This window comes from Oreochromis aureus, linkage group 13 (assembly GCF_013358895.1).
Source record: "Oreochromis aureus strain Israel breed Guangdong linkage group 13, ZZ_aureus, whole genome shotgun sequence".
Lineage (NCBI taxonomy): Eukaryota > Metazoa > Chordata > Actinopteri > Cichliformes > Cichlidae > Oreochromis > Oreochromis aureus.
Genome location: NC_052954.1, coordinates 22,554,987 through 22,572,924, shown reverse-complemented (window position 1 = coordinate 22,572,924; position 17,938 = coordinate 22,554,987). Strand labels below are relative to the sequence as shown.

The 17,938-nt window shown below is 38.9% G+C and overlaps 3 protein-coding genes across 3 annotated transcripts; 1 reads left to right on the top strand and 2 right to left on the bottom strand.

Moving 5' to 3' along the window:
* mzt1 (mitotic spindle organizing protein 1) lies at window positions 1–4,953 on the bottom strand. The gene is made up of 3 exons (XM_031742243.2): window positions 4,685–4,953; window positions 4,408–4,553; window positions 1–447 (listed from the first exon to the last, which is right to left on the bottom strand). Exons 1-3 carry the CDS (start codon window positions 4,734–4,736, stop codon window positions 424–426), a joined length of 222 nt encoding a protein of 73 aa, XP_031598103.1. The 5' UTR covers window positions 4,737–4,953; the 3' UTR covers window positions 1–423.
* A 17-nt stretch (window positions 4,954–4,970) lies between these two features.
* On the top strand, window positions 4,971–9,193 carry bora (bora aurora kinase A activator). The gene is made up of 12 exons (XM_031742246.2): window positions 4,971–5,125; window positions 5,407–5,561; window positions 5,658–5,764; window positions 5,919–5,964; window positions 6,064–6,142; window positions 6,271–6,315; window positions 6,417–6,473; window positions 6,569–6,837; window positions 7,151–7,313; window positions 7,953–8,518; window positions 8,616–8,750; window positions 9,055–9,193. Exons 2-12 carry the CDS (start codon window positions 5,412–5,414, stop codon window positions 9,073–9,075), a joined length of 1,638 nt encoding a protein of 545 aa, XP_031598106.1. The 5' UTR covers window positions 4,971–5,125; window positions 5,407–5,411; the 3' UTR covers window positions 9,076–9,193.
* Window positions 9,194–9,244: 51 nt separating this feature from the next.
* dis3 (DIS3 exosome endoribonuclease and 3'-5' exoribonuclease) lies at window positions 9,245–17,935 on the bottom strand. Its single transcript, XM_031742269.2, has 21 exons — window positions 17,485–17,935; window positions 16,472–16,629; window positions 16,069–16,265; window positions 15,872–15,945; window positions 15,569–15,736; window positions 15,248–15,409; window positions 14,960–15,073; window positions 14,670–14,807; window positions 14,345–14,491; window positions 14,093–14,209; window positions 13,902–14,003; window positions 12,552–12,616; window positions 12,362–12,446; window positions 12,077–12,204; window positions 11,890–11,976; window positions 11,598–11,754; window positions 11,111–11,325; window positions 10,796–10,964; window positions 10,562–10,720; window positions 10,348–10,470; window positions 9,245–10,206 (listed from the first exon to the last, which is right to left on the bottom strand). The coding sequence occupies exons 1-21, from the start codon at window positions 17,701–17,703 to the stop codon at window positions 10,138–10,140; spliced, it is 2,853 nt and encodes a 950-aa protein (XP_031598129.1). The 5' UTR covers window positions 17,704–17,935; the 3' UTR covers window positions 9,245–10,137.
* Between the last annotated feature and the right edge of the window lie 3 nt (window positions 17,936–17,938).

The following is a 17,938-nucleotide window of genomic DNA, read 5'->3' as shown; positions in this document are numbered from 1 at the left end:
TGGCCGCTCACTGTAACACTTTAATTTACACTTCATCTGCCACATGTAAAACAAAAATGGCAAAAGTTGAGAAAAAACAGAAATGCAAAACTAAAACAATTCACAATATATTACAGATATTAAAAAACAAATTAATGATCAGAAATCGAGTCTGCACTCAAATTAAGGCAGAAAGTCAATTATAGCCTGAAGTAACAGGAAAAACATGGAGTATGTCTATATTTGAGACAGAATGGTACGAACTCATTTCAGGAGAAGACTACATTAAAAACACAAAAGAGAAGCACATTAGTCACCAATTAGACACACAGTGCCAAAACGGAGACAAATCTGATTAGCTGGCGATCCCATGTATGTACACTTGCAGGTAGGAGGCACGATCCCATTAAAAGGTCCAAAAACTTAAGTGATCTGTTTTTATCTTCAGTTTGTACAGTTCTCGGAAGCCTGAAAGAGAAAATAAATAAAAAGCTAGTTAGTCATCATCATGACTCATTTTTTTACCAGTAAAAAGCATATGATATCTTTGCCAAACAAAAAATGAATGGGTGGGAAAAGATGAGGAAAACACAAAGGCTACCTCAAAATTAATATCACACATGACCTTTAATGTGGTTTTTCAGTCTCTGCGATGAGAACCAAAGAGTTTTTGTTTTTTTTAATTTAGCACAAACAGAAAACTGTAAGCGAAGTCAACAAAATTAACAGACCAACCAGAACTAAACCTCTCAGTCTGTACTGTCTGTCGTTCTGACATACACTCACACCTTGCTAGAACTGGGATGGACCACCTTTTGCCTTCAGCACTGCAATAACTTCATGGCACAGATAGAGATTTTAGTCCATACTAACACCACAGCATCACACAGTTGCTATGGATTTGTCAGCTGCACACCCATGATGCTCTACTGGATTGGGATCTGGTAAATCTGGGCGCCATCTGAATACAGTGAAACAACCAGTTTTGGATTATTTGAGCTGTTAAATGAAGATAATACACTTTGGTCATTAAGGGATGGATAAGCTCATCAACAATACTGTCCAGTTTCCACTAAGGTGCCCAAAGAGTGCCAAGAAAACATCCAACCCGATTACACCACCACCAGTGTCCTGAATTCTTGATAAAAGGCAGGGCCTTTGCAAACCATAGCCTCAGTTTCCTATTCTTAGCTGACAATAATGCCACCCAGTGTGGTCTTCTGCTGCTGTGGGCAATCTGCTTCAATGTTCAGCACATTGTATGTTCAAAGATGCTCTTCTACATACATTTGTTGCAACAAGTGGTTCTTTTTAGTTGCTGTTGCCTTCCTATCAGCTCAAAGCAGTCTGGGGATTCATGGCAGGAAAATCCCAGTAGATCAGCAGTTTCTAAAACACTCAGACCAGCCTGTCTGGCACCAACAACTATCCTGTCCTCAAAGCCAACTAAATCACCTTTCTGATAATTGGTTTCAGGTTCAGCAGGTTGTTTTGACTATCTCTATATGTCTGCCTAAATACATCAAGATGCTCACATGTGATGGGTTAAGATGTTTGCTGTATTGAGGACTTGAGCAGTTGTACCTAATAAAGTGGCCAGTAAGTGTACAGTAGGTCGCTTTTAGATCAATGTTCCTCCCAGCTTCATACTCACAGTAGCCTCATGACACTGAAGGACACGTGTAGAATATTTATCATCAATACCAAAGATTTGTTTGCTTGTGGGCTTGAGCACTGACCACATTTGCTCTTCATCCTTTTTTTTTTTGTTCTCCAAGCAAGATCTGTGTGTGTGTGTGTGTGTGTGTGTGTGTGTGTGTGTGTGTGTGTGTGTGTGTGTGTGTGTGTGTGAGAGAGAGATTTTGAGTACTGGATGGTAATTCTAAGAAAGCTGTATGTATCCTTTCATACACAGCTTGAGAGATAAAGAGATCTCTCTTTGGAATTGGGGAATAGAGAAAATGCAACATACACAAGAAACACCTAAAATTAGAAATGAGTGAATGGGACAAAATGCTTTTTGCATGTGCTATGACTGTTTATGGCATTTTCTATTTGTTAAGGCAACTGCATGCAGTAAGACTTCTGTTGAAAGATTTGAATAAAAAAATGTTACAAAGGCTCACTTATAGTAATGACTTTTTTTGCAAGTTGACTGTGGTGGTCTTTTAGACAGGAAGCCAACAGATTATAGATGCAGCAGAGCATATCTGAAAGGGGCCAATAGCAGCAGGTTAGGAGAGAACTTTATATATATAAAAACCCCTTCTGTGAATCTGGTACTTCATATCCTGATATGCATTAAATGACCACAGTTTATTTTCTGGACGACATGTTAAGCCTCTTTCAATGAGTAAAATAATCTTGGTTGGAAATCTGTGTTCAAGATTTGGTTATATTGATTCTTATATCTGTGCAAATCTAATAATATGCCCATAATGCTTTAAAATCAGGTGTTTTGCTTACTTTGTGTCGGCATATCTCAGTAAAACTGGTATGCAAAAAGAGGTTCTGTCACCCTACACCCGGCTGCATCTTTATAAACATTCTTAAATTTCAGATGTTATCTATACTTCACACACACACAGCTGCTGCAGGCAGCTCACCTTTCAGCCTGTCACACTGCCATTGCTGGTGTTCGCTTTTGTATTGACATCAATTAAACATCTGAATAAGTCCGGAAAGACTCGGTTGGGTGGTGTGATGATAACTAGAACAGGTATTACATATTTGAGGGATTACACAGAACACTTTTCTTAAATGTAATGGATTATGTTGCTTAATTACTCCCAGGAGAATTTTCTCCATAAAATTACCTGAAACTCATTGTCTCATAATTATAGAATTTTATATCATATTATATAACAGTATAAACCTATAGGCTACAGTCCCACACACAAACACAAATCCCTATCCTAATGAGGACACACATATGATCTTTGCTCTAGTATTTTTCTTTAGTATTTATGTATGAACACAAAGTATGCTGGGGTGGGGTCAGCATTCACTCAGCTTTAACATCACTCTGGGTTCTTGGCTAGATTAGCGTTAGCATGTCGTCTGTGCAGGTGCTTGTAAAGATCCGTAGTTAGGTTAGCAGCAAAATTCAGTTGTTTTTGTCCTGGGCAGTTTGCAATTTACCATCGTACTGGCTTTTAAAACTAAAGTATTGTTTATATCCATGCTGTAGACTGTGTCACTATTTTCCTCCTCCAGTGCCATGAGAACTGATAAGTGAATCTGATAGGCAGGCAGGCTAACAATTCCAAAGAATTTAACTACTTGGACCGATTCCACAGACAAGTGACCGCCACTGTGGGACATACCACTTGTTTATTCACTGAAGTAGGGTTAGATGTGCATTTAACAGTTTCATGCATATCCCATCTTTAAGATATTAAAAAAAAAAAATGTGAAAATTGTTCAAGTTACACAAAAAAAACTTAAATGTAAAGTATTTTTCTAAACACATAGTTTCAAGCATATTTAACATATTTCAAACAAATGGTCTGGCAGAAATCACCTCTTCCTCAATGTGAAAAAGAGATGATGTTTGACTTTTAGAGGAAATTTTTAAAAAATGTGCCGAAGCCCATTAACGTCATAGGTAAGGATGGTAAAACAGTGGACAGGTACTTGAGTGTTCACTTGAATGAAAGACTGGTCTGGAGGATAAATAGTGATGCTATGTACAAGAAGGGTAAGAGCAGACCAGACTTTCTAATTAAGCTCAGATTCAGTTAGCAGTGGGAGGCAGCATCAGTGCCAGAGATGCCAGCAGGATCAACAAACTAATCCACAAGTTTGGAACCATCATTGGCTGGAATCTGGAGTCACTTAAGTCAGTGAGGGACAGGAGGTCACTGAATAAACTGCTTACCATTATGGACAACCCATCTAACTCACTCCATTCCAAACTACAGAGGGCTGACTTTGCTGCCATAAAGGAAAGCATTCCTACTGTTCTCTATAAAACTCTACAAGTCTCCTTTATATAACTGGTGAAAAAAGGTGAAACAAGATTAGATGGCAGAGATATTTCTGTATCAAACCTTCTTCCTGTGATTTCTCAGATTTATAGTGTACATGTTCTTTTTAATGCCAGTTGCATTCATAAAGAATGCAAAACTAACGCAGACAGACCTGTGTTTACATTGGAACCAAAATTAACCTAACCCCATGCATGTCTTTGGACTGTGGGGGGACGGTGAGTACCTGGAGACAATATGCAAAACGTCATACAGAAAGGATCCAGACCTTTCCTAATAAGAAATCAAGTATAAGCCTGTGGTACCTTTAATAATGCTGTAGATTATATCATTTTTATCCTTCTGCCGCTTTAACAATAATTTCCTTGTTGGCTCAGTAAAGTATCTACATGTATGTACAATGTGAGCTGATTAGCTTTTAGGGAGGCTGTGTCTGTACCTTAAGGGACTCGGAAGCTTTCCGCAGTTCTTTGATGACTGCAGAAAGAGCTTCTGGGTTGATGCCCTGCTCACACAGTCTCACGCATATGGATAGAGACTCCATATCCAAGCCAGTGTTGAGCAACCTGGAGATCTCCAGCAACACTGTTGGGGGAGGAGGTAAAAACAGACACAGCTATGACACACATGCTAAAACGTACTATATATATTTTAAGATGAATTTACAACTATTATACAAATACACAAAATACTACACGCAGTAATTACATATTTACCGTCCATCGTCTCCCGTACTGCGTTTAGGTTTGCGTTTGCTGCACTGGCCATAGTGATGGATGACTATAGCTAGCCAACGCTTGCTAGCAAGTGGCTGACAAATTAAGACTTAGAGACACAACGCAAAAAATCAACCAGATTTCAGGCGTTTCTTATACATTTACATTGAATCAGCAAAAACCAGGCTAGCACAATCACGTAAAGGTCAATATAAGATCCTAGCTAGCTGACAGCGCTCATTGCCGCTACTCGCGAAAGTGTGCTGAAGGAAGTGACGACACGAAATTCTTCATTGGTTACGCGAACTTCCTGCGACGATTCTATTGGCTAGCCTGCCTTGTGGGCGAAATTAAAAAACGTTTGAACTGGTCTCTCTGCTGATTGTTTGCTGCTGGCTTTCCAATGAATATTGCTGTTAGAGTTCCGGCTCATTCACAATTGTAAGTACCAACAGTTGTAAGACAAACGTTATCTAGTTCTTGCGTAAATGTATAAATAAGTTAGGGGTGAAGTGAAATGTGTGAAGCTAAATCCTCTTTTTAAAAGCTGCTTCCTTCGAAGGTTTTTTTTTAACGCTATACAAACAGAGGAAGTAATGTAGCCAACGTACCAGAGTAGAACAAAATAATACAAAAAATCGCCTTATCACGAAATAATTTTAGTGTCTTTTTGTGATTGGATTGTCATTTATCGTCATCCCGACTTTGATATTTCTTGTCAGCTAAAATGGGGGACCATGCTGAGATCCAGATCACTCCAGAGACTCCAGGCAGGCCCTCCATTAGAAACCCCTTTGAAAGTCCAAACGACTATCACCATCTTCGCGAACCGCTGGTGCCAAGTCCATCTGTATTCAAGTCCCTACCTTGTAAAGCTGTAAGTTTTAAATTTACTTCATATCATCTACTCAACTCGTTTACTCATGATTTGATGTAGTCTCTTAATAATTCTAGACTTGTTTAATTTACCCAGACTCCACCTAAGTTTAACTGGTCTATTGATGAAATGGCCAGTCTCCTACCAGTGCACATAGACCCAGAGGAAATTCAGCTACAATCTTTTTACCTCAGTCAGACAAGGTAAGTGATGTAATAAGGCTGACACTGTGACAAATGTGAAATTCTTTGAGGAAGAAATGTATTGTTTTATTTTGTGATTTTAATACCTCCTCTATGTATTAAACCTGGGGAGCTTATTAAAGACTCTATCAATCGTGAGTGGTTTTTCTTTTAGGACGGATTCGGACATTGAGGAAAAACGTCAGAATGCTATTGAGCAGGTAACCAAATCTCATCCTTTACTAATGATACAGAATTTAGTGTACCCAAAATTTATAGATTCCCTTTGTACTGATGTCATTATCCTGTCTCCAATAAAGTTTTTCACCAAAGGAATAATTGTCCCTTCCCCCTGGGCGGCACCAGAGACCCGTAAAGTCCCTCAGATTTCTAAGAGTAGTAAGTTATCTTATCTTTTATGTTACTTCTTAATTCTTATAGGTTTTGTATTTGTATTTATTTTGTTTTTATCCATAGATTTCTGTTGAACTCTGGTTTTGTAAATGCTTTTATTTTCAATGTTGTAGGTTCAATGTCTGCAATGATTGCAGAGGAGCCAGAAAAAATTTCAGGTTGGTTACTTTTTTTTTTTTTACCTGTTTTGACTTTTTTTTTTCCCCTTTTACCTACTTTTTATATATATATATATAACTTTGTGTGTTTTGATCTACAGTTGGATGTCAGACAACCCTTACATTGCCTTTGGCTTTTGATTTGGAGAAAGTTCTAGGTAAACCTTGACTAAACACCAACAGGATCATAGTGAGAAAAAGAAAATCGAACAATCTGCTGTCAAGTCACTGTTTCTGTTTTTTTTTCTCACAGGGGAATATTACCGTTATGAAGAAGTGTGTGATCCAGTGCAGGAGAGTCTTAGCAGCTCCTCCTTGCGACGAAAACTATTCCTTGATGGCCAAAATAGTTATAGTGGCTCAGACAGCTCGAGCCCTCCAAGTCCAGAGAGAGGCAATGCCGGTCAGGAAAAGCCATCTCTCAAGAGAGGAGACTGCGTTGAAGGTTCTGAGGGAGAAGCTGTATCGGCTATCTTTTCCTCCCCTTCGGCCTGTGGTGTGTCAGCTCCGACGCCTTCTACGGTGAGTAGAGGAGTGTAGGGATTTCATATACACAACCGTTACCCAAACAATTTAATTTTAAGCATAAAATTCAAAAGAAAAAAATGCATCTGGAGATCATATTTTGCTCAACGAATATTTTAATAACAGGAAAATGAACATTTACACTGTTAAGCCTTCACCCAGGCTTACACTAAATAGTTGCTGTTGATTTGTTTTTGTGTTTTTGCTGCCTTAAAGGATTGTAAACCTACACAGGTTTTTATCTTCTTTGTTAAGCAGTTTACACGTAATGAAATGTGCTACATAAATAAAATTGCTATTGCTATTTTAGGGTCAGTTCTCTTCGAGTCCCATCCAGCACGGACGCTTCCGGGATTGTAGCCTTGGCAGCATCGACAGTCCTCTCTTCCGTGATAGGTCCTCTCCTGCTGGCCTCATCTCCCCCACAATTTCTCCTATTGTTGCACATGCAGCACGCACACCTGTTGGCTCAGGTACACAGTTGTAACTAAAACTTTAATATCCAAACAAATCAGAATTGGAGAAATATTGTCTAAGGCTACATCCACACTGACATGGTTTTGTATTTAATAAATATATATATATATATCTATATGGAGATAGAGAGATATATATATATATATAGATAGATAGATAGATAGAGATATATAGATATAGATATAGATATATAGATATAGAGATATATGTATAGATAGAGATAGGTATAGATAGAGAGATAGGTATAGATATAGATATATATGTATAGATATAGATATATATATATATTTTTTTTTTTTTTTTTTTTTTTTAATCATGACAACAGTTTTCATCCAGCTAGCAGTTTTAAATCTTCCTCTATAATACATGAACCTTTGAGTATGGTGGTGATGCCTCCATGTATTTAGTTGGTGATATTATGATAAAATGCAGAATAAGTTGCACTGGAGCAAGAAGAACACCTATAATTTGGTCTTTACATTGAATTAAGGACTGGTAATTGAGGCAGATGTGTCTTCGTTATCTTCTGAATGGGGTTGTGCTTCAGGAATGTTATGATCCAACAAAGAATATGTGACTGAGAAGACAAAATGTTGGTAAAAAGGCAAGTAATTGTTACTGTGTTCTTTCTTTAGCTGAGAGGAACCAGCCGAGCTGTTTGACCCCACGTGGTGCCCCCCTGGACATAGTCGCTTCCTGCAGTGAGAGTCCATTTGTTGAGGGTTGCTCTCCCATTCGTAGCTGCTCCCCACACCAGCTCCATTGCCACAATGAACCCCAGCGCATTTCTCGACCCAGGCCCAGACCTAGAGGCCGCTGCTGGGCTTCCCCTCCCCTCATCTCACCGATCCTCAACCCTAAGCTCCCAGACAATGAGGTGGCTGAAGAACACCTCCCCTCTGCCACTCGCTCTTCTTTCCCCTCTATGGAATTAGATTCGTCATCATCACCCCTGACACAAGACTCTCACCCCACCAACACTGAGAGAGTTAGCATGGACCCAATGGAACCTGTGAAAATGGAGGAAGGCAAAGAGACAGAAATTGAACCGAGGCTCGAGTATGAGGAGGACGAAGGTGTGGGGCCTTCCGAGCAGCTGACCAGCTCTCGCATGGTTAATGCATCAGCAATAGAAAACTCTCACATGTTTGTGTCTCTCCTGGCAGAAGGAAGCAGCATACGCTACGATTCTAGCATGCAGGTTTGTAAAAACAGCTTAACCCCGGGAAGGATAATTTCATATTGATGTTTTGGGTAACAGAATATTTCTGATTGACTGGCTTTTTGCACGTGTTCAGGTGGACAGCGGTTATAACACTACCTCAGCAGTCAGTCTTATTGATGGCACCAACAAAGACTTTGACAGCAAAGAGTTCTTCAGTTCAAACATGGCAGAAGATGCCTTCCAAGTCACTCGACACACTAAAGTAAAGGTACTGACTTTACACACAGTCACAAGAATGTGGATACATGAGTTTGTGCCTTTTAGATCTAATTGTTCCTAAAACTATTAGTTATTATCAGCATTAAGTTTTATGTTTAAAAAAAAAAATTACTTCTTTCATCCATTGTTTAGTAAAATTTAAGCAACTCTTCACTGAGAAAAACCTAAGATTAGACACTTTAAACAACGACCATGTTAGTGTAACAGAAAACCCTGAAGTGTGCTCTAGTGTGTACATTGTATATCCTTACTTTCTTTTTCTTTTGATTAAAACTAAGTTTCTTCTCTTTCAGGTGTTTTTTCCTCACCACTGAGCCAAGCGATAGATGGATTGAAAGGGATTCTTCTTCTAGTGAAAGCATGTGCTTAATATTTTGCAATCAAATACAACAAGGTTTACACTATGTCTAAAGCATTTATGGTAAATATGTTCAGTTAGACTGAATTGTGTTAACTGTTAAATGAGGTATGAATACAACCATGGGGTTTCACAAGTTACCTGACTGGAAGCAGAGTTTCTTTAATCACAGGTTATCAAAGGGAAGTCTAATCCACAGACAGTTGTACTTTTGAAACCAGCATCAAACTATCAAGTCTGCATTCAACTTGCACAACAATAACCTTCCTGAAAGCTGTATTGATCCTAGCACAATTTCTGTTGTTTTTTTGGGAGTTTTGTTTTCTTTTAATTTGGTGTTGGATATATCTGGACTTTCAGGCAACATCAGATCTGAGCTGTATTTATGATTTTTATAAAACTTTTTTTTATCATGTTTGGATACTGAGTTGTTTTATATCACAGTCTGCTGCACTGAATAATGCCACTAATGAATTAAAAGCTGACTGAGCCATTTCTTCGCTCTGTTTCTAATAGTTAAATTCAGTTTCTGGATTATTGTCACATTAAGTTGCGTTCAGGTTTGTTTTTTTTGACTGGCTTCAGGATACGTTGTTTTATGGACCTCTGCACAGGGTGTTTATTTGCTAATAATTTAAATCAACCCAAGGAATAAAAGTAAAACAAAGCTGTAAACTTCTAATATTTAAATAAATAAACAAATAAATGGTGAAATCTTCCAATATTTTGGCTTATGACTCAATTCACATTATGTTTGAAAATAATTCTGAGAAGTTTTGTACATCAGAAACAATTTCAAAAAAAATCTTTTTAATGACTGCGCTGCCTTTAGTATGTAAGACAGCTTACTCTTCCAACAAATGTTTTAAATCATATAAAAGAGCAAAATTTTACTCATTAAAAAAGAGATTTTTTTTTTTTTTAAGCAAAATAAAACAACTGAACTTTATCAATACATCAAATAGTCCAAACTGGAACATCATGTGGTTTAGGTGAAAACGGAGAGCTTCTTCCTGTGTCAGCGGTCCAGTTTTTGTTTCTTGGCTGGTGTTTCGGTATCTGGGGCTGGGACACTCACACCAGGGATCTAAAATAAAACAAACTTTTATTTCTAGGCAAAAAATGAGCACATTTTCTTATCAGGGTTGACTGAAATCTGTATCTTAATAGTCTTCAATCAAATCTGAATACTTTTAACTGTTAAAAGTTCAGTTTTGGTCTTTCTTACCACTGGTTCAATCAGAGCCATGCGGATCTTCTGGTGCTGAATATTGGAGTCATCTAGGCTAATGGTGACCTTCACCTTGTCGAATATGTGGAACTTGTGCTGTTCTACAGACAGAGTGGGACCCTACACACGTGCAAAAAAAACATGTTAAACCCTACTGACTTTCTATACAAAGCTGATTGCTTTTAAATTTACCAAAAAAAGGTGTTCATACCTCTTCCTCAAACACTATGTTTGGGGAAACCTTGTCTTTTGAGTCAAAGAACACCGTTCCCTCCAAGCCAAACTTTGGGATGAGCACGATGATTGCATTCTTCCTCACAAACAGAATGAATCCTTCTTCATTAAGGATTCCTCGGCTCTTGAAGAACAACTGCAGGAAAAAAAGGGTTTTAATATAAGACAAAGACAACCAGTTCACACAGTTCACATGTTGATGTGTGTTTACCTGTGTGTGGAAGGCCACAGAAGCCCGCTGTGCATACTGAGACATTTTGTGTCTGTAGTTGAGGTTATTGCAGAGAGCTGACTGTTTATGCTTGTCCATTAAATCTGGGTAGGTGGTGTCTGCACCTATAGCCACTGCCAGCAGGCGGTGCACAATGATATCAGCGTACCTGAGCACAAAGTACAAAAAGAATTAAACTGGATGACAAAAGAGTATAGAAACAACTGATCCATAATCAATTCTGAACATCTCTTTGTTAGAAAAGCCTGACGTACACATATTTTGCCAAGATGTGTAGAACATCTGTTTTCATACCTCCTGATAGGGGACGTGAAGTGCGTATAAATGGGCGAGGCGAGACCATAATGATGGAAATCGCTGTCCATGCCAGAACAAAAATAGACGGCTTGCATCATGCAGCGAGTGGCCAGGATGCGCAGCAGCGTGTTAAAGTATGGGAATCCATCCACTTTGGCTGCATCAAGCGAGTCAGCCAGTGCCTTTGCTGAATCTGTGTGGACCTCGACCTCCTGATGGGAGTTGGAAACAAAAATGTTGACACCTTAAAATATTTTTCCTATTAAAAACGTAACCATATTTACTAGTTTTTGTACTTAATGTACTGCTGTGATTCCCAACTAGAAGCAGGGACTTATGCAGTTGCTTTCCAGTATGAGAGAAACCTACAAAACGATTTAAAATTAAAAATGCTCTTAGTCAGGATCTTGAATTAAAGCTGCTTTACTGACACAATGTCCTTCTTTCATAGCAAGAATTCACATGACTGTTTGCCTTTACTCACCTTAGACTTTGCAGCTTTGATTAGGATGTCATAGTTAGACGGAGGTGGTGCTGGGTGTTTCCTCAGCAGAGCGCACTCTGGGAATTCATCGTAAATCTTCTGAGCAACTGAAATATTGGCCAGCAACATGAACTCTTCAACCATTGAGTTTGTCTCCCTAATGAACAGGAGATGGTTTTATTTACACTCATCAAAAACACAGCATGGCTCATACACTGAAAAATATGAAGACAAAAAGAAGCTTCTGCAGAGAAATGGATTCTGCAGAGTGCTCCTTTTCAAAGTTACCTACATGAGTTCTTTGGTCTGAAGATCAATGGGGTCATGGGTTTCACTGTCCATGTGAAAACGGACCTCTAAAGAGGACAATGTCAGTGCCCTAAATGATATCAAAATTAGATTCATGTGAATTACAACAAGTCTAAATATCCAGCTTTTTGCCTCTGTTTTTTTTACTATTCTTTCACTTTGGTCTTTACCCTTTCTCTATCCTCTGCCTCTTCAGGATTTTGGCCAGTTTGTTCAGACCCCGTAGGCTTTTTGTTATATCATCATTCTTGCTGGTGTCATCAATCCTCATCTGGGCCTCAGCATAGGTCAAAGACGCCTGGACCAAAACAAAGAAAATCATCAATAATAGTAATAATAAACCTTATACAGAAAAAAAATTATTGCATAAAATCTAACACAAAATGCTAACATTAAAAAAAAGGTATAAATTTAAAAAACAAAATGCTAACTGTGCATGTGTGTTGGCACGATACCTTGGAGTTAATAACACTTTTTGTGAATCGAGTCTTTAGAATTTCAGCCTTGTGGTTTATTTCCCAGATACACGAAAAGGCGAGTCTGGTGAAAGCAAATAAAAGAACCAGAATTAGAGACAAACAATCTAAGTACATTCGTTTTATTCATTTAACGGGAAAAGGCTGCGTGTGTTTGTGTCATTATTACCTGTCCACATTGGACCGCAGAGAACAAAGATTGGAGCTGAGCAGTTCAGGAACCATGTCTATCCTCTGTGAGATACAAAATTAAACACACTGTTAAAAATCAAACATATTCAGATGATTTAAATGAAATACAAATAAGAAGAAATTTGCACATTTGTTTCTACTATTAGAGTCATTTCTAAGTGAAAGGGCCATAATAAGCTTGTATCACACAGTTTCCTGCAGTGTTGAGCAAAACACAACACAGTGCAGTGCAAGCATGAAGACCGGAGAGCAATCGCACAATCAAACTTTGAAAGCAGCACGGTATTATGTACATTCGGTGTGACACATATTTCTGTGACCAATAAAAATAGACCAAAAATGCAGAATGACAGGGAGCAGGAGCTACATTCGACTTGGTAAAAAACACATCTGTGCACATGGAACGGAAGAATGGAGGTCTGCAGGGATTTGGGCTGGATTTCATGGATAAAAAAGGTGATGTATTATGGCATGTTCTGTGACAAGTTCCAATTGCACTACTAAAGGTTATAAAATACTGACAAAAGCCAGCCCAGTCCCTTTGAGATCAACACACTAATATTTGTTCTGACCTGAGAAAACTCTGCATCGCATTCGCTGACTTTTGTGATAAAAATTGTGATCGAAGAGGTTAAGGTGATACAGAGAAAGTATATTTCACTTCCACTTCCTCCCAAAGAAATTGAATTTGGACAGGAACACCTGTGTATTCTGTGAAAATATTGTTAATATCAGCCTGGCTCACCTGCTTTTCTATTGTGTATCAGCAGAAGCCTTTTGGAACGACATGTGGAGCTGAGTACAGACCAGGGGGGTTCAATTACCACATTTAATTATAACTGTAATTACATTTGGAAATTTGATATTTCAATTCTGAACATGTACACACCGATGGCTGAATCAATTTAAATTCTTAAGCCATTCACTGAAACCTCTAAATGTCAACAAAGCCATTGGCTGTGTCATTTGATGATTTTGAACTACTTTGAGTTGAGCCCACTTTTTTTTCTAAGATAAAATTCAAGACTTCGTTTTAAGTTTACTGCACTATGTGAGTGTTCTCGTTCTCTTTTTCTGTAAACACTTAACCTTTCGCACATAGGATAGTACATGTGAAGACGCCCCCGCAAAAAATTATGTAGTATAGACAGAGCTGTCATGCTGGCCAGTTCAACACAAATTTTGAGCTGTTTGCTTAAAATAGTTGTCAGCAGAGTGCTTCCTTTTTCTCTTATGTTAAAGGCGCTTACACTGTGGTACTGTTGTTGATATCATGGTTTAAAATGCATTAATGAAGGATGCAAACATGCGAGGTGGATTTTCTTACTTTGCCACACAGGTACACTGTGGTGCCACGGTTGGCTGCCTCTTTGTCTAGAGCGTTGCCAGGTCTGATGAAGTGGCTGACATCAGCAATGTGGACGCCCACCTGTTGCAAACAAACATGGATAGTACATCAAAAGACTCGCATGTACAGTTTTACAGACACAAGTACTTTTACTAACAGTGTATTTGTACCTCGAGGTTTCCATTTTCCAGCTCTCTACAGTGCAGAGCATCATCTATATCTGTGCATCCTGGAGGGTCCACACTGCAGACTGTCAGAGGCCTCAGGTCCTCCCTTTTCATCATGTCCTGCACCACATACATTTACATTCATTTATACACATTTGTATATGTCCATGCTTTCAAATTATGGGCTGATGGACCGACTGATGACTTAAACAATAATATACCTGTGCCCTATTTATCTTAAGAAAAAAATGTTACCTCCGGTGTGATGGCCCATGGCACCTTAGGGAGGAAACTGAGCACTGCCTGGGAGAAAGCCTGATGAGGGACATCATGCTCTAGTAGCAGCACCTCCTCTTCTGTCTCCTTCTCCCCCGCACCTCCCAAACTGCGTACAAAATGACCCTAAATAGCAAAAATAACAATAATAAAATAGAATGTCTCCATGGACAAATTGGTATTCCTTGAATTTTATATTTTCCTGTAAATGTTGTGCTAAATTTTTATATTAAACCTAACATAGAAATGGTAAGTGGATATGCAGGTTCCAATTATTTGACAGTCTGAAGAGATTCCAACTCACATTTGGATATCTGGAGTCTTTGGGCCAGCCATCAATGGCCACCATGATCCTCTGGCCTGCCAGTGTGGACGCCTGCCGCGTTTCAATGCGGATGCGTGGAATACGGCGGTCTGCTGGGGTGAAAAGATGCCGAGTGGACTGAAAGAACAGGGAAAGAATAGGGATTGTCAGTGCTGACAATAAGAGGAAGCACAAAACTATCTGTAACTATTAAGTTGTATTAATTTACGTTAAAGGCACATATCAATTTTGTGCAATGTTCCATACAATACTGAGCAGCTTTAACGTACCTCTTTGATTTGGGAAACATTCAGCATGCCACAGAATGGCCTCCAGTTCCTTTTTATGACCCCCACCACCTTGCCAGTGGGCTTCCTCGCTGCCTCGGCTGCTGCTGTTCTCAACTGCTCAAATAACAAGGAGGCACTCTAAGACACCTTTATACATTTAAACATCTACACCAATACTTATTTTAAATTATATTCCAACTAAATTATAAGAAATAAAAAAAAGCAAACAACTCAACCATAAGCAAATATACAGGTTTGTCTAATAACATCTTCTTCCATAAAACTTACGTTCCCCTCCTCTTCTTCAGCATCCTCATCATCCTTTCCGGTGCCTTCATCCTGAAGGACAACTGAGGACGGTGCCACCCACTCACTTCGTGGCAAAAGCTGCACAGCAACCACATCCTGATGCACTGCTCTGTTGAGGTTCTGAAGACCCTGGATGAGAACCTGTGAACAAATAAAAGGACCGTAGAGAGCTTTCAGCATGCTTTCACTTTTTTGAAAAATGAGGTTATTTGCACAGCAAATGACAAACTTAGACTGCACGACATGATCAACAGAACTATATATTCACAGACAGATATACATGCACACAAACACACACACCTCTGTGCTGTCTTCTCCCTCTCCCTGGACAAACACAGTTGCCTCCAAATAGTTGTCTCTGCTGGCCCTAAAGGTGCCTTGGAGGAAGGAGCCACTTTTAATTCCTGTTTGAATTCTGGATAGGGGAAAGTGCTCTGGAAATAACACTTTACTGCTAGTAATTTCACTCTGATGGAGGAGAGACACAGAATACCAAAAAAAAAAGAGGTTGGGTTAAAAAGAAAATGAGATATGTAAACAGGAGAAACAGATTCAAGTTCAGGTATAGACACCTGATTTTTGTATGTAACAATTTTAGCTTACCTTGTCATCACTGGACAAGGCCAGGCGATCCACAAGCTCAGGGTTTGCTATCAGACTCTTGACATATTCTTCACCTATAAAAAAAATTTAAAAAGTATTCTTATGACAAACTGTTAAGCTGATGTAATTTAAAATTAGATTAAATTTAAAAGAACATAGTTAGAAGGTCTTTTCTTGCTGAAAATGTGATACATTACATTTGTACACCAGCAGGCCGTTGTCCTGTGCTTTCTGCTTGTTTCCTTGATCATTGGTGAGGAGGACCACCTTGAGACCATCTGTGTCAGACTCAAATGTCTTCAGGTGCTGGCTGTACCATTTGACTGCCACACGAATTGCCCGGTCATTTCGGTCATTAGCACTCTCCCCTGGTTCACGTTCAATGAATGTATCTCTGGAAGAGCAGGAATTATAAGGATAGATAAAATAAGGTATCGAACTTCACAGTAAAATACAGTTTCATGGCTTTTTAAAGTGATCTGATACCATGAAGGAGAAAAAGATCTTTCTACTTATTACTTTTGTGTGTGTTTATTTTTGACAATACTGTGAAATTAGGATGTCATTATGATGTTAAAAATGCCATCAGGGTTTCTCTACCTGTGGTGTTCATTGGTAAAAGTGTAGAAGTGTTTTTCTTTCTCGTGTATAATGTCCTTCAGGCGTTTGTAGACGGGTGCACTGCGGTGGCGCACCTCCTGCAGTACAGTTTGAAGGATAATCACATTGCAAATCACAGGATCTTCCAGTATATCGATCTACAGGACAAAGTGTACACAAAGTGTTAGGGAATCAGGTGCAATGCTTAAAAGGAATCTCTTTCACCTAAACTGATGTCAGATATCTGTTCCAACTGGTTAATAAGAACTGGCCAAAAAACACTTTTTGAATATGGTCAGTCTTTTTTCTTGAATAATACGCAAACCGTCACTACTGATTACTACTGAAAGCTCAAGTCGGTAAAAACAAAAACAAAAACCCCTCAACTTTTATTATATTTGTATTGAATCTGTAATTGTTACTATATCTGCTGCTCTCTCTGTTAGGTCACTTTTGAAAAAGTTATCTAGGTGCATAAAAAGAAAAATATTGACATTAACCAGAAAAAGTGTTATTTGGCAATAACATAACGTTTAATGCCCCCAGTTTGTGCTTTTTGTGTCTTCTTCTTCTTCTTGTGGCTACTCCCTTTAGGGGCCCCCAAAGCAGATCATCTCACCCTATCCTAAAACTGTCTGTTACATCCTTTGCAAGTCTTCTTTAATTCAATCCATGAATCTCTTCTGGCATATTCTCTTTTGTTGCTGTCTAGCAACTCGGTAGCCTCAGCCTCGTCTCTCTTTGTATGCAAACTGCTTAACCTGAACTGTCCCACCGATGTACTCATTTCTAATCCTGTCCATTCTGGTCACTCGCATCTTCAACAACTATCTACTACCTCGAGCACAGCCATGATTCGTGCTTCTTATATAGTATACTGTACTTTTACGGGCATCATAGCAGTACATGAGTCACAAACTTGTACTATGTGCCTAGGGAAGGGAAGTCAAAGCTTACACGTTTAGATTACCATATTCAATTGTTTAAAGAAATTTGATGTCACTTTTTACTACCTGATGAAGCACCACATTGGTGTCAGGGACCAGATAATGTGGATAGGAGCAGAGACTACTCTCCATACACGCGTCTTTCTGCAGCACCGTGGACTCCTGTTTGCATTCAGTGCAAACTTCACTCCCGCACCAAATATCATCTCTCAGATAATGCTCACGCACTACCTTCATCACCCCACCCGACCGGGTCTTCTTAACGAAGGTTTTAGACTTCAACATAATGACGATCAAAGACCGAAAACAGATAAAATTCAGATGTTTTCTCCTACCAACTGATGGTAAGCCTTCAGCTCCCCATGTGTAAACTAACTCTTTGGCCCGACAAAACTTGCCAAAGGTTTTGAGAAAAACGCTGCGTCTAACTTTACGCGTTTTTTATCGTTTATATTCCCATTTATAGTCTTCTGCATTTAGAAATCATATGGAAAAAAATATGTTATGTTGAAAAACACAA